Genomic DNA, 13802 nt, shown 5'->3' on the forward strand with positions numbered 1-13802 from the left:
AACGTGTTTGTTATCATGTCGAAGCAAGTGACGAAAAGGTAACCTCGTGCTATTTCCTACAAAGGGGAGTATAGTAAGGGAATAAGAAGAACGATATAGAGCAGTATACGACTGTGGGATCGGTCAAGCTAGATTTAGGAAGTGATTCTTCAAACTTTTCCGGCTGGTACGCTGTAAATAGTTTTCACGCGTTTGCCGCCTGATCACGCTGTGCTAATTCGATAATATTTCCTCGGAGCCACTGTCCGACATCTTCAGGTGCCTCAGCCTTGCTGGTGGCTAGATACTACTGACGGTATCCCCACGTCGACACCCCGTTTCTAGAACGCTGGCGTGCACAATGCGTATGCGCGTTTTCCGAACAGATACATGCTGCCATATCCAAACTCCTTCTGGCGAAAATTCCAGAGCGGCTCTCCTGCGCGTGCGCTGTACGCTGCGTTTGCCAACAGCGCGGCCAGACGCTACTGCCCTACGGCCTACTAGACCAGTGTTATGACGGGTCTCTCTGCAATGAATCTCGATTTAATAGCAGTCAATGCAGGGTTCCAGGCTGAGCTCAGTTGAAACCCCGCATCCCTGTTGATGAGATTATCGGCTGTACGCATATGTATTGCTTCCTTAATGACGCAATACCAGGAAGATGATGCCGGGGATAAAACTTCCGTCTTTTCATAAATCATGCGATGTCCTGTATTCTGGCAGTGTTCCGCAATTGCTGACATTCCAGGTTGGCGAAGGTGTGTATGACGCTAATGTTTATCTGATCGCAGCGTTCTTGAACTGTGTGGCATGTCTGGCTTATATACTCTGCCCCACATTGACAAGGAATCTTCTACACAAATTTCTTCAGGCTAAGGCCATCCTTGAGCGAACCGAACAGCTTTGTCAGTAGATGGTTGGAATACACAATTAATTTCCATATCTTCGATTGTGTTGTGGCCACATGGACTTGATACTCTAGCTACATTTCTTCAGCATCTGAATTCGCTCCAAGCGAATAGAATCTGTGGGAGAGAACGTTATTTAGCTTGTTATATTACATTGTAGACTGAAATGGGCGTATATTGCAGAAAACGTGAGTCACAATTGGACGAATCAACAGGCGTAAATACCTGTGTGTAAGAATGTGTAAGGATGTAAAATTAAACGATCGCAGGAGAACAGTCGTAGACAAAGTGGGTGGTAAACTTATGATAATTGATGAGATTCTTGAAAAATGTGATCGCATAGGCACAGTTGTACACAAGGCAGGTGGTAGACTTCTTTCGTAGACAATCACACTACAAACAAGGTTACTTGAAAGTAACCACTAGAGGCTTCCACTAGAATGTTGCTCTAGTGTGTCGGACCCATACCAGGTGATGTTTACCACATAATATGAAGAGAAGTTGGAATGGGCAACAGTTTGTTTGAGTCATAGAAGAGCGTCACGAAAATGCTGAAAATCCTTGCTGGCTAGATGCTTGAAGACAGCTGGATCTCCGGAATACTTGTTGACATTCACGAACCGTTACGATATTTCTGAATGGTTGGCTCCATGTGGTTCCCAAGTTGTGCAGCAACCGTAAGCCATAAAAATACCCAATACGCAGCGACCAGTCGCAAAATCATGTTTTCTTTATTTACTTTTGCAAATCGATTTCAACTGATTAACAGCCATCATCGGTGCTTTCAACGAATATGTGCCCTGAGTAGTAACACTGTATTAAGCAGAGGTCAAACATAAAGTTTATGTGACCTCTGCTTAATACAGTGTTACTACTCAGGGCACATATTCGTTGAAAGCACCGATGATGGCTGTTAATCAGTTGAAATCGATTTGCAAAAGTAAATAAAGATAATGTGATTTTGCGACTGGTGGCTGCTTATTTAGTAACATTACGATGTTTGTAATGAAGGAAATGTCACAGCTGGCCATGTATCGGTCTCGTAGGAAACGCGAGGACAAAGGCTATGTCAATAAAGTCTTTCTGGGTGTGTAAGCGCACTATATGTGACACACTGCCAATATTTATGCTATTGTTGCCGGAAAACTTTTGAGTTAATAATATGTGTGGCAGCTACGGTGTCTTTATCACAATAGTAATCTACATCACGTTCTTCTCTCCCAGAACTGTGAATAAAGCATCACCGACTGGACATGTGTGTGAAGATCTAACGTTCAGGAAAGAGTTAGGTGAATGCAAGGCGCCCCCAGGGACGAAGGGGGCAACGAGCCACAGTGATTCAGAGGAACCACTGCTGGTCGCTATCAGAGCCGCCAAATAGCTCAAAAACGGATTTGGAGACGATGGGAAATTGAAGAAGGAAATGACGGCCACCAGGCGCTACGACCCTAAAATGGTCTGGAAGTATGACTTGACAAGTAAGAGTCCCAGTTAGAAATACATTTCTCACATTCATAATCGTTACATATTTGTTCCCCCATGATGCTCTCGTGTCAAGCAGGTGGAATAAGTACAATAAAATCAGTAACTCTGCTGTCGTGTTTCCTACAAAAAGGAATGAGATGAAAGTGATAAAGATTGTATGTTGTATGTTACTGACACAAATGTTACTGGTTTCTAAATACACGGTTGTATTATTTATCTGTAGACATTTCTGTATTAACTGGTACACACTATATCTATTTCATGTATACCAAAGTATAGGACCCAGTAATCAATGAGTTCATGGCTTAATAGTAGAACTAGATATGATGGGAGATAGAAAAGTACGTAGTGGGACCGATTTACCTCAGCGAGACCTCTACTATGAACCCGCCCGACTAGCCGGCCGCGCGGTCAAACGCGCTGCCTCCCGAGCGGGATGCCGTGCTGGTCCCCGCGTCGCGGTCCAGTGTGACGGCCAACCTGTGGATAGTTTTTAAGACGGTTTTCCATCTGCCTCGGCGAATGCGGGCTGGATCCCCTTATTCCGCTTCAGTTACACTAGGTCGGCTATTGCTGCACAAACACTGTCTCCACGAATGCGTTAACCATAATTACTGTACCATGCTAACATTGGGGTTACACTCTTCTGGTATGAGACGTTCCGGTGGGGGTCCACTGGGCGGCCGAACCGCACTATAACCCTGGGTTCGACGTGGGGTGGCGGTGGGGCGCGTGGACTGCTGTGGTCCGTTGTGGGGCTGTGAACCACTGAGGGCTACGGCGGGACGAGGCCTCTCCGACGTTTCTAGGTCCCAGATTCAATACACAGTACACTCCACTAAAGGTAAACACAGTATCTTAAGAGGCCCTTATGGTCATGTTGCTTCTGCAGTGAATCTAATGCCTATTTCGATGTCTGGTTATAAAACACAATACGATCTGCCCATGTTCGTCGGGTCGCAGTGGACAATCACCAGCGTAACCGCATGTTTGTCACGACGCCTCTTGCCTGGGGTGACATCCCGGTAACTCTGAGCACCATCTCCTACAACGGAGAGCGGAGTCCGCTCCTGAAGCCGTACCCCAACCTGGAAATCCACCACACTACCGAGGACTCCATCACCGACTGCAACTCCCAGTTGGTGGACGTCATCAGAACGACGGTAAGACTTATGTGGCATGTACATTGGAACTCTGTATACATACAACCTCTGTGCTGCACTGATCCTGGCGTTTTTATGCTTATCTCGTTTCCTTTTTCCTTTTCTTCCATTCCCCAAGTTCTCCTTTCATTATGTTTTGTCTCTGACTTTTGTTATTTTCCTTTCCCAAACAAAGAATTTATTTTCAGTGCTTCTGCCCTGTCTCGTTGTTAGCATTTAGTTCATTTTACGGTAAGGTTACAGTGTGAAATTTGGTTCTATCACAATTTTAATTGAGAATGTAGTAATAATTAGGATAATTATTGTATTTTCCTTATTATTGTTATTCATAATAAGATTCTGAGTACCGCTAATTACATTCATATTGATATACCTCCTCCAAGGATATCTGCGTGCATGCTAAACGCGGGCTGTTAATTTTATTTGGTAAAATGTTTGTGTAAATAAATTAATAAACAATCAAATAATTTCCCTCGATGGTGAAATAATATTCATGTTATGCCAGTCTTCTCGTTATTGCTTCATAGCTGCCGTTGTCGAACAAAACCTTGAATATGTTGTAGGACACTTTATCTTTTACTAATACAGAGGTCGACTTCTTCTTACTTTTGTCATTGCCTTAGTTTTTATTTTACCTTAAAATGAATTTAGTTTTGAAATCGTTCTCTTCGTTACTAGAGGTTCGCATTCCTTTCAGGACTGTCCATTATTTTCGCTATCACAATTTCAGTCAATAAGTGACGAAAACTCTTCTTCTTAATTGTTTCTTCTCTCATTGTTTTCGATGACTTAACTCATAGACAGCAAACTGGGTAAGCCATAAGGATATACCTAGTAAGAACCAGGTATACTAATTTACAGCGTCGACAGTCTTGTCCTCCTAGCAGTAATCAACGATTCGATTATGGAGATACATCGTCATGTTTCAGCTGTGAGTTCCTTCACTGGCCGTTTGTTTCAGAAAACATGGGCGGATGATGATACTCTATACGTCCTCGACAACGGTGCTTTGGACCTGTGTACGACTTCCAAAAATGTGTGTCCGCCAAAAATTGTCATCTTCGACCTGCGAACAGATGAGATCATCAAGTCCATAGTAATTCAGAACCCATTCTGCGATTCATGGTACAACAATCTGTGGGTGAGTATTTACTAGAAAAGACAGAATATGTATAAAAAAAATCTACATTTTCTATCTGGGAACTTTCTACAAAACTATGACAGTCTTGTTATACGCTAGAAATTTCCTCTTTCTGCCCACTGTTCGTCTTCATTTCAAGCGTTACCCATCTACATCTTTCCAAAACACAGCCTTTTAACGGATTTACTCTACTTCTTCCTTCTTTATATTAGTATCTAATGATTATGAAAACTAATCTTTCATTACATGTATTACTGATGTATTCATGCGGCTATCTTGTAAACAGATGTTATTTCATTCTTCATACCAATATCCTTAATTACATCCCTTCTTGTATAACCTTTTACTGACAAATGACTCATTTTTGTTCAGTAAACTAGGCACAGTCATAGTCTCATAAAATTTTTAACGTGTCTTTTTCCGTGTTTTGCAGTTTAGGCACTTGTTTACACTTCCACATATATTTGACAGTGCTGTTACTTTCTTCTTACTGGCGCGCATATTCTATGGAATGTAACACTCTTTCCAACAAACAACGCAGTTCAGTCATTAAATGAGGGTTAGGTTAGGTTAAATTCAGCAGGAATGCCTTATTCTCCCTAAGGCATTCCACTACATAGTGGATTCGCTACTCTATTTTTCTCTACAGCTAGCCAATAAACAATCTAACTACAAACAACCTACCAGACGAATACCAGTCTGATTGCCATAAACATCGCAGCCTATTTGCCTTATTAAAGGTAAAAGATGACTTCAAGCTTCTTATGGAAGCAAAGGATGCGAATATCATGTGCATTTAGACTGCAGCGAAGCATTGGACACAGTCGACGTCGGCATTTTCTTCTTAAACTGAGCAGCCTAAATTTTAGAAAAGCTTCCCTCATACCGGCAGCTGTGCGTCATGTCAGGCACCATTAAACCCCAATGAAGGCAGGCGCCCCTTAGGGTTCGGTCCTATATTCTTTCCATTGTAGTGGTATGTCAATGAAGTGGGATACATTTTTCCTACTGCATATACAACATGTAAGCTGACGACCTCCGGTTGTAAGCAAAGAACCAAAAATCCCCAAGAGACCTACTGAGAATCTCAATAATGACCTGAGTGCACTATCAAAAAGGGAACAGAATGTAGCGTTAAAGCTGAACCAATACAAAACGTAAGCAGTAGTGATAGATCATTCTAGGCTCATTAGTCCAATTTATAGGGAATTCCTACCATAAATAGCTATAAATGTGACAAATACCCAGTTATCCCCCCAGCAAATAGTTTATGAATAATGAAAGACAAAATCTAAACCGGAATGAGGACGTAACTGTAAGGGCAAGAAGGCATTAACATCTCTCCATGGCCCTTCCCTCTTGACCTGGAAAATAAACTTATACGAACACTTATACTTTCAGTTATTGATTACTGCAATGTTATTTTCCAAGATCTTTGTCAGTAAAGCTCATGGCGACTAGAACAATGCTTGTGTTTTTGTTATATTAGTGATTTTCGACTCTTTGGCCATATTTCGCCATCATACTCACAGCTATCCTGCGTGCAGACAAGTTCAAAAAATTCAAATGGCTCTGAGCACTATGGGACTTAACATCTATGGTCATCAGTCCCCTAGAACTTAGAACTACTTAAACCTAACTAACCTAAGGACAACACACAACACCCAGCCATCAAGCGGCAGAGAAAATCCCTGACTTCGCCGGGAATCGAAGCCGGGAACCCGGGCGCGGGAAGCAAGAACGCTACCGTACGACCGCGAGATGCGGGCTGCAGACAAGTGCTGAGATTTACATCCCGTCTGTCTCGTGTGCTGTCCTATCAACATAAACACTGTCACTCATATCTCTCCTGGAGCCTGATGCCTTTGTTGGAATAACAGGGCCGAAACACCTATTTCCATCAGAGAAAACTCCTTAAGACACTCAATGACATAAAGCAACAATAAAGACTACCATTTTCACTAGATGCGCTCGTTGCCCTTCCTTATAAATCCTTGTTTCGACCAACCAGATCTTCCCTGTATTCTTAGCTGGTGTAGTCTCCTTACATTTCCTTTCCACGGAAATCACTGTATCAGAAAACATTTGTTTTGTACGTAAATAAGTCATTTTATGTCGCTACTTATATTGTTGCTATTTTCGTATTTATTATCACTGTTATCATTATTAGTGGCAGAAGCAGGAGTAATAGTAGAAGAATAGTCAGTAATAAATTTTTTAGTATTAGTCAGTATTATTTACTCACATTGTCATTATAGGCAATCAAACCATACTACTGTCTTACACTACCCGTCCTATTAAAATTGGTATTTCTTGTGTAACTACGATGCGGAAAAAGTACTGTAGATGTGAACCTTGGCCAGATGTAAGAGATGGTCTGAGGCCCTAATGAGTACTTTGTCCATTTCTTCCATGACTGTGATAGCAACCCTGGGAATTATTCCCACATAGTTCTGAGTGGTATTCAGTAAAAAACAGTGATAAGCCCGGAAAGTCAACGAAATGAAAAGTAGTCTGTCTAAGGTTGTGAAGACTTGGTCTTGTTGTGAAACTATTGGTCTCCCTAACCCCGTCTTATATGTTTGTGAGTTTCTGTAGGCTACAGCATCCGGTAATATTATAATCCAATTCTGGATGAGGCTGTTGGCTTCCCAATAGACAGCAATAGGGTCATTATTTCTCATAGTACAAGATACTAGCAAACAAGTCGTGTAACCCTTTTAATCTTGTTCGATTGAACCACCTCATCTTCGTTATTTCTGATTTCTTTCATTCGAAAGAATTTAATAGCCGAGTTGTATATGTCTTCAAGTTTGACCACTTGATTCCTAAGCACTTGTCACCTTGTTCGCAATTTGTAAATTCACTGTCGACGCGGGGGAGTTAACACTGAGAATACATACGGACACATAACAGCCTTACAAGTGCAGAGCAAGAATCCCATCTGATGCTCGAGAAGAGAGAATGTGGTGTGTGAGTGTGTGTGTATGTGTGTGTGTGTGTGTGTGTGTGTGTGTGTGTGTGTGTGTGTGTTTGGAGGGAACATGGGGCTGAGAAGTGAGCTGAAATAGGTTTATTTTGTTTCTCTTACACAGTCTGTATCTGACAGGTGGGAGCTGTGTTTCCCAAAACCGTGCAATGACAAACGAATCACCCAAAGTCTGCAGAAGGCAGAGGCTTCACGGTTCTAGGAGTCACCCATTGTGAGTTCTGACAGGCATATTACAAACAAGAGGTACCCATATTACTCTCCGTGTACAGGGCCGCCCTTATTGCCACAGTACCAAAGTTCGCCTTGTGCGCCATGGATAACGTTTACTAGTAATTCAGGCTGAGATGTCTAACAGATACTGCGCACTTGATGACTAAACTGCGGAGTTTGAATAGGCAAAGCACCACCCCATGCTAGAGCTAACTCAAAATTTGGTACTTACCCGCCACATAAAACATTTATACACCACTATCAGCATTAAATCAGTTCTCAGACCTAGCTGTATTTAAACAAAATTTTGGAGTGGGAATAAACCGTAATATAACTCAGCCCCTTTTCATACTATTCTTTTAACTGTTTGTTATATATTATGGAAGAAGTTCCTTTATTGTCAGATAGTTAAGAGAGTGAATGTATAATTGAAAGAACTGGGATTGATCTACTGCTATGGTAAATCTTGATTATATGTCGACATTGGAAGGAAAGATAAATAGTTTTCGGAAACATTCCATGGTGCAGTCACGTTGTTTCCTTGAAAAAAATTTGCAGTTCTTTTCTGTTATTTAAGTAAATTGTTATGTCAGTCAACTGAGAGTTGTCTAACCTACGCACTGTGGTTTCTTCAGAACACAGATGACCAGTGTGTTAAAGGACATTTACGGGCATCACTTTGTTTTCAGGTGGATGCGTGTCCAGATGGTAGCTTGACGGCCTACACCACCGACCCCAGAGGCAACGTGCTGTCGGTGACGGACCTCACCACTGGAGCCTCCAAAATCCTGCAGAGCCAGTACTTCCACCCCAAGCCCGGCTACTTCTTCACGAAGGCGGGAGGTCCAGCCTACTACCTACCTGCTGGCCTCACTGGAGTGACCGCCGACGAGAGCTGCGACGGCAAACTCTACTTCCAGGCGTTCGCCAGCAACATCCAGGGCGTTGTCGACAAGCAGGTCATCCGAGATGCAAGCGACGGGGACGTTTTGGACGTCAAGACGCAGGTAACGTCATCTTTCATCCACTGTGACACAGTATGTGAAACACTTCGGCAGGGAGCGAATACTTATGTTGGTGTGATGCCCGGATTCTGTACCCTTCAGTTTCTCAGAACTGCAAAGAAATGTACCATATTGGTCGAGTATAAAGGTATCCGAGTTCACTCTACTAAGATTCACACAACGGCTTTCCTAGGCAACTGCGTTTCCGTTTGTCGCAGGAGTGTATGATGTGACAGTATAGAGCCTTTAATGTGGAGTGTAACAGGTGAGGTTGTCACTACTGTCACAGTATCTATGAAACTCCAATTAATCAAGAGACAAGAACGGTTATGCACCGTTATTCCACTCGTGTTTACCACTGGATACTTCCTGAACGTTTACAGCTCATCTGCGATCCATGGTGAGAAAAGAGAGTTAATTTTATCCTTAGTTATCACTAAGACAATAAGTAATTACAGTTTTACTCACAAAACAAAAGGAAAGAATCAGTGTTTTTGAGACGTCAGCAGAGACTGAACTCATCGGTACAGTTTCCTAGGAAACTGGCTATTGCTAGAGACACTTTTTGTCAAGTTGTTACCTACCAAATTTACCTATATAGTCTACGAACAAAATATTTAGGTAACGAACGTGCTAAATTACAAGAAACTGGTCTCATTTTATGTTTACTGCAGAACTTAACTTTGATTCGCGTACACGCTACGTCATTACATTATAAGTGGAATTGCCCATTACAGGATGCACCTCTTTCTATGCTTTCTGTAGAAATGGAGTTTCCATTATCCATGCATTATCCAGGAAACGTCATGTGGGTTATATTCTATCTCGTTTCTCGCTTCTGTAAGTTGAGCGGGACCTCTATCTTCATCCTGTAGGAGCATAGTGACTACATTCTGCCGATTGGCGGGCGGACAGATAGCGGAGTAAATGATGAACCCCATTCGGAAGTAAGAGTAGATTCGTTTTATATTCAGCTTTAGGCACACTACGGCTGAGACATTGTGGGCATTGTCACAGTTCAAGGGAAAGCTGTGACATTATTCGCGAAATTTAAAGAAAGAATTATGCATGAGTAGGGACATGATTTCTATTCTACATACACGTCTTCGAATGGGGGTTCTCTAAATAGAAATAACAGTGGTTCTCGCGGACTACGGGTATTTCTCCGAGGATTCCCATTTCTGTTCCCCCATTATTTCTCTTACACTTTCATGTGGGTTACACAGAACTATTACGATCCCAACGTCGTGTCTCTGAAGACGCGCTAGATCTCTGTTTTCAAGATCACTTAGTAAGGACTCCAACAGCTGGACGACTTTTTTTTATTTGTTTATTTACAAGTCAAGTTCCGTAGGATCAAATTGAGGAGCAAATCTCCAAGGTCATGGAACGTGTCAGTACATGAACTTACAACATAAAAGTAATAACAGATAAAAATATATGTTCATGAACCTGAAAGAAAATCAGTCTATAAGTTTAAGCAAACGCTGTCAGCAATACACTGAGAATCAGCTTAATTTTTCTAGGAACTCCTCGACAGAATAGAAGGAGTGGCCAATGAAGAAACTCTTCAGTTTCGATTTGAAAGCGCGTGGATTATTGCAAAGTTTTTTGAATTCGTGTAGCAGCTTATTGAAAATGGATGCAGCAGTATACTGCACACCTTTTTGCACAAGAGTTAAGGAAGTCCGATCCAAATGGAGGTTTGATTTCTGCCGAATATTAACCGAGTGAAAGCTGCTTATTGTTGGAAATAAACTAATATTGGTAACAAGAAACGACAATAAGGAATATACATATTGAGAGGCCAATGTCAAAATACCCAGACTCGTGAACAGAGCTCAACAGGAGGTTCGTGAACTCACATCACTTATTGCCCGAACCGACCGTTTCTGAGACAAAAATATCCTTCTAGAATGGGAAGAGTTACCCCAAAACATAAAACCATACGACATAAGTGAATGAAAATAAGCAAAGTAGGCTGATTTACGTGTCGAAGTATCACTCACTTTCAATATCGTTCGAATAGTGAAAATGGCAGTAGTAAGTCTTTGAACAAGATCCTCAACGTGGGCTTTCCATTCCACGACAGCTTACTATCTATCTAATCGCCTAGGAATTTGAACTGTTCAGTTTCACTAATTATTTGCCCGTTCTGTGAGATTAAAACGTAAGGTTTTGTTGAAGTGTGTGTCAGAAACTGTAAAAACTGAGTCTAACTGTGATTTAAAGTTAGTTTATTTTCTACAAGCCATGAACTGAGGTCATGTACTGCACTACTTGAAACTGAGTCAATGTTGCACACAACATCCTATACTACCAAGCTAGTGTCATCAGCAAACAGAAATATTTTAGAGCTACACATAATTCTAGAGGGCATATCATTTATATAAACAAGGAACAGGAGCGGGCCCAACACCGATCCCTGGGGCACCTTCCATATGACAGTACCCCACTCACAAAAAAAAAAAAAAAAAAAAAAAAAAAAAAATGTTCAAATGGCTCTGAGCAGCAGCGCGGCCCCGGACTCAAGCGCCTAGAACCGCACGGCCACCGCGGCCGGCTACCCCACTCACACGCCACATCACAGCCGTTATCAACATTGTGAATAATGACTTTTTGCTGCCTGTTGCTAAAGTAAGAGGGGAACCAATTGTGAGCTACTGTAGGTTTAGTCGCATTATTTTCTAGTTTGCGATTTCCTTTACTAATGTACTGCATTTTGTAGATACTTTGCAAAAAATTTGTCTTCCATTCTTTTCACCTGATACTAAAATTGCGTAATCGTCCCTCTTCACAACGTTTCTTAGTATTATCACTAAATAGTTTTAAGATGTCACCAACTTTAGTTATCCGCCACTAAACTTGTAATCACATACTGTCACGTACTTCTCTTTTTTAAAGGCATTCAAAGACTACCCCTCGTTAAACCAAGTTGAAATTACGTCAAAATGTTTCACCTATTTAATGAAATTGTCCAAATATGACGCTTTGATGAATACAACTGGCTCCCAGTGTATAGTCTTATGAGGTTGCTGATCATCTCTGCTAAATTTTTCGCGCCCTTTTTCTCGTTTGAAGTTACTTGCGTTTCTGCGGGGCACTCACTATCCTGTATAATGTTTACGAAATATTTGGTCAGCTAATCACTAATTTCAGAATATACTCTTCTCAGTATGGATATTGTGGTGTAACCAAAAATGTCACATACGCACACATACAAACCCATATTTATTTTGAAAATATGTTTACACACAGCAGAATACACACATACACACACACACACACACACACACACACACACACACACACACACACACACACACACATAACAAATGAAAAACGTCAAAACCAACACAAACATAAGACAAACACGCAACAGTTGACATCACTACATATCAAAAACACACTTATGTTTATCACCAAACGGAAAGTGAAAGAGAAGCATGTGATGTGACGAATGTGGATGAAAGAAGCCAGTAACCAGCCAGTTGGAGTATGAAAGATAACAAATACGTCTCCAGGACCAAACACATGTGTTAATAGCGCTGGAAATCGTAGCACTTAACGACACATTTACAATACGGAAGTTGTGCTATAAAAGTTGCTCCTGACTTAAAAAGCAATAAAAATACATGACAACATGTAATACAGCAGCGTATTACATCTATCTCATAATACGTTTATTGTATGTATAAAAAGAAACTTCTGTTTCAGGCTACTGATAATGCATCCCAAATAAAAGAAGCGACACCCGTATGCAAATAAATAAACTGACTTCATTCAGTTGCATAGACGGTATATAACTCCACTAATTTAGAGCGACTAAGGGATATTACTAAGGAAATTCTGAAATGTGTGGAAGGGGTAGTGTTGCTCTGTCATCTGTTCACAACTTTCTGATAGAGGCTGGTGTACCCGTTTCAGGTTGATCTGCCAGGGGAATTATCTGGACAGAGTGGAGTAATGGTGGTGGACCCGAAGGGACAGCTGCTATTCTTCCCCGTGCTGGATGAAATGGCAATCTACTGTTGGAACACGAGCAAGCCTCACGACCCAAAGAACTTTCGCATGATAGCTCAAGACGATGAACGTCTACAGTTTGTCAGCAGCATCGACATAGATCCCAAAACACAAGGATTATATATAAAGAGCAATCGAATGACATCATTTCTGACGAATACGACCAACTACTCTGAAAACAACTTTCATATTTTGTACATTGACATAAAGAATATAGAATGTTAGTTTTGTGTACCAACAGATTTGATTTTGTGAATGTGTGGAGGAAGTTACTGAATCAGCAAGGTTCAATTAATGTAATTACCACTGTATGAAATATTGCTAAGAAATAAATACAGAATCTGCAAAAAATTAAGACGAACTTAATGTACTCACTTTTAAGACGCAGAATAATGCAAATTAAAATTTATTACATTGTGACATAGTAATTTTAATTGTAGTCACCCTCGATAATCAATTTAAATGTTAACTGTCACATTTACACTCAAACACACATAACGTAAAAATGTTATACTCGCAAATTTATATCATTTTATTCTCATAGAGCCACAAATAAAGGAGAGAAACCTAGGACTTCTAGTCTCGTCGACGCTAAGGCCACTAAGGACGGAATACAAACGGACAGAGGAAGAATGTTGGCTGTGTCCTTTCATAACCTCTATCCGATTGTTTGCCTAAAGGACAGGGAAATCACAGCAATTCAAAATCTCGATGGCAGGGGATTTGAATTGTTATCCGCTCGAAAGGGAGTTCTTCATGGCAAGCGCTGTGGCACCTGTTTTGGTCTCTCAGTACATGTCCGTTAGTAAAACCAAAACAATAGAAATAATTATGACACAAGGAATGGCTGGTATCTCACCAACGAAATGACGTTAGTTTATCCCTTGTGTCAGA

General features: G+C 41.2%; 1 protein-coding gene across 1 annotated transcript in view; it reads left to right on the forward strand.

Moving 5' to 3' along the window:
* The window catches only part of LOC126355490 (uncharacterized), an 89577-nt gene extending 76249 nt beyond the window's left edge, over window positions 1-13328 (forward strand). The window contains exons 9-12 of the mRNA XM_050005807.1: window positions 3339-3538; window positions 4500-4679; window positions 8571-8888; window positions 12813-13328. Coding sequence (XP_049861764.1) covers window positions 3339-3538; window positions 4500-4679; window positions 8571-8888; window positions 12813-13133 — 1019 coding nt within the window. The 3' untranslated portion in view covers window positions 13134-13328. The remainder of the gene's footprint in view (window positions 1-3338; window positions 3539-4499; window positions 4680-8570; window positions 8889-12812) is intronic.
* Window positions 13329-13802: the final 474 nt, after the last annotated feature.

This window comes from Schistocerca gregaria, chromosome 3 (genome assembly GCF_023897955.1).
Source record: "Schistocerca gregaria isolate iqSchGreg1 chromosome 3, iqSchGreg1.2, whole genome shotgun sequence".
NCBI lineage: Eukaryota > Metazoa > Arthropoda > Insecta > Orthoptera > Acrididae > Schistocerca > Schistocerca gregaria.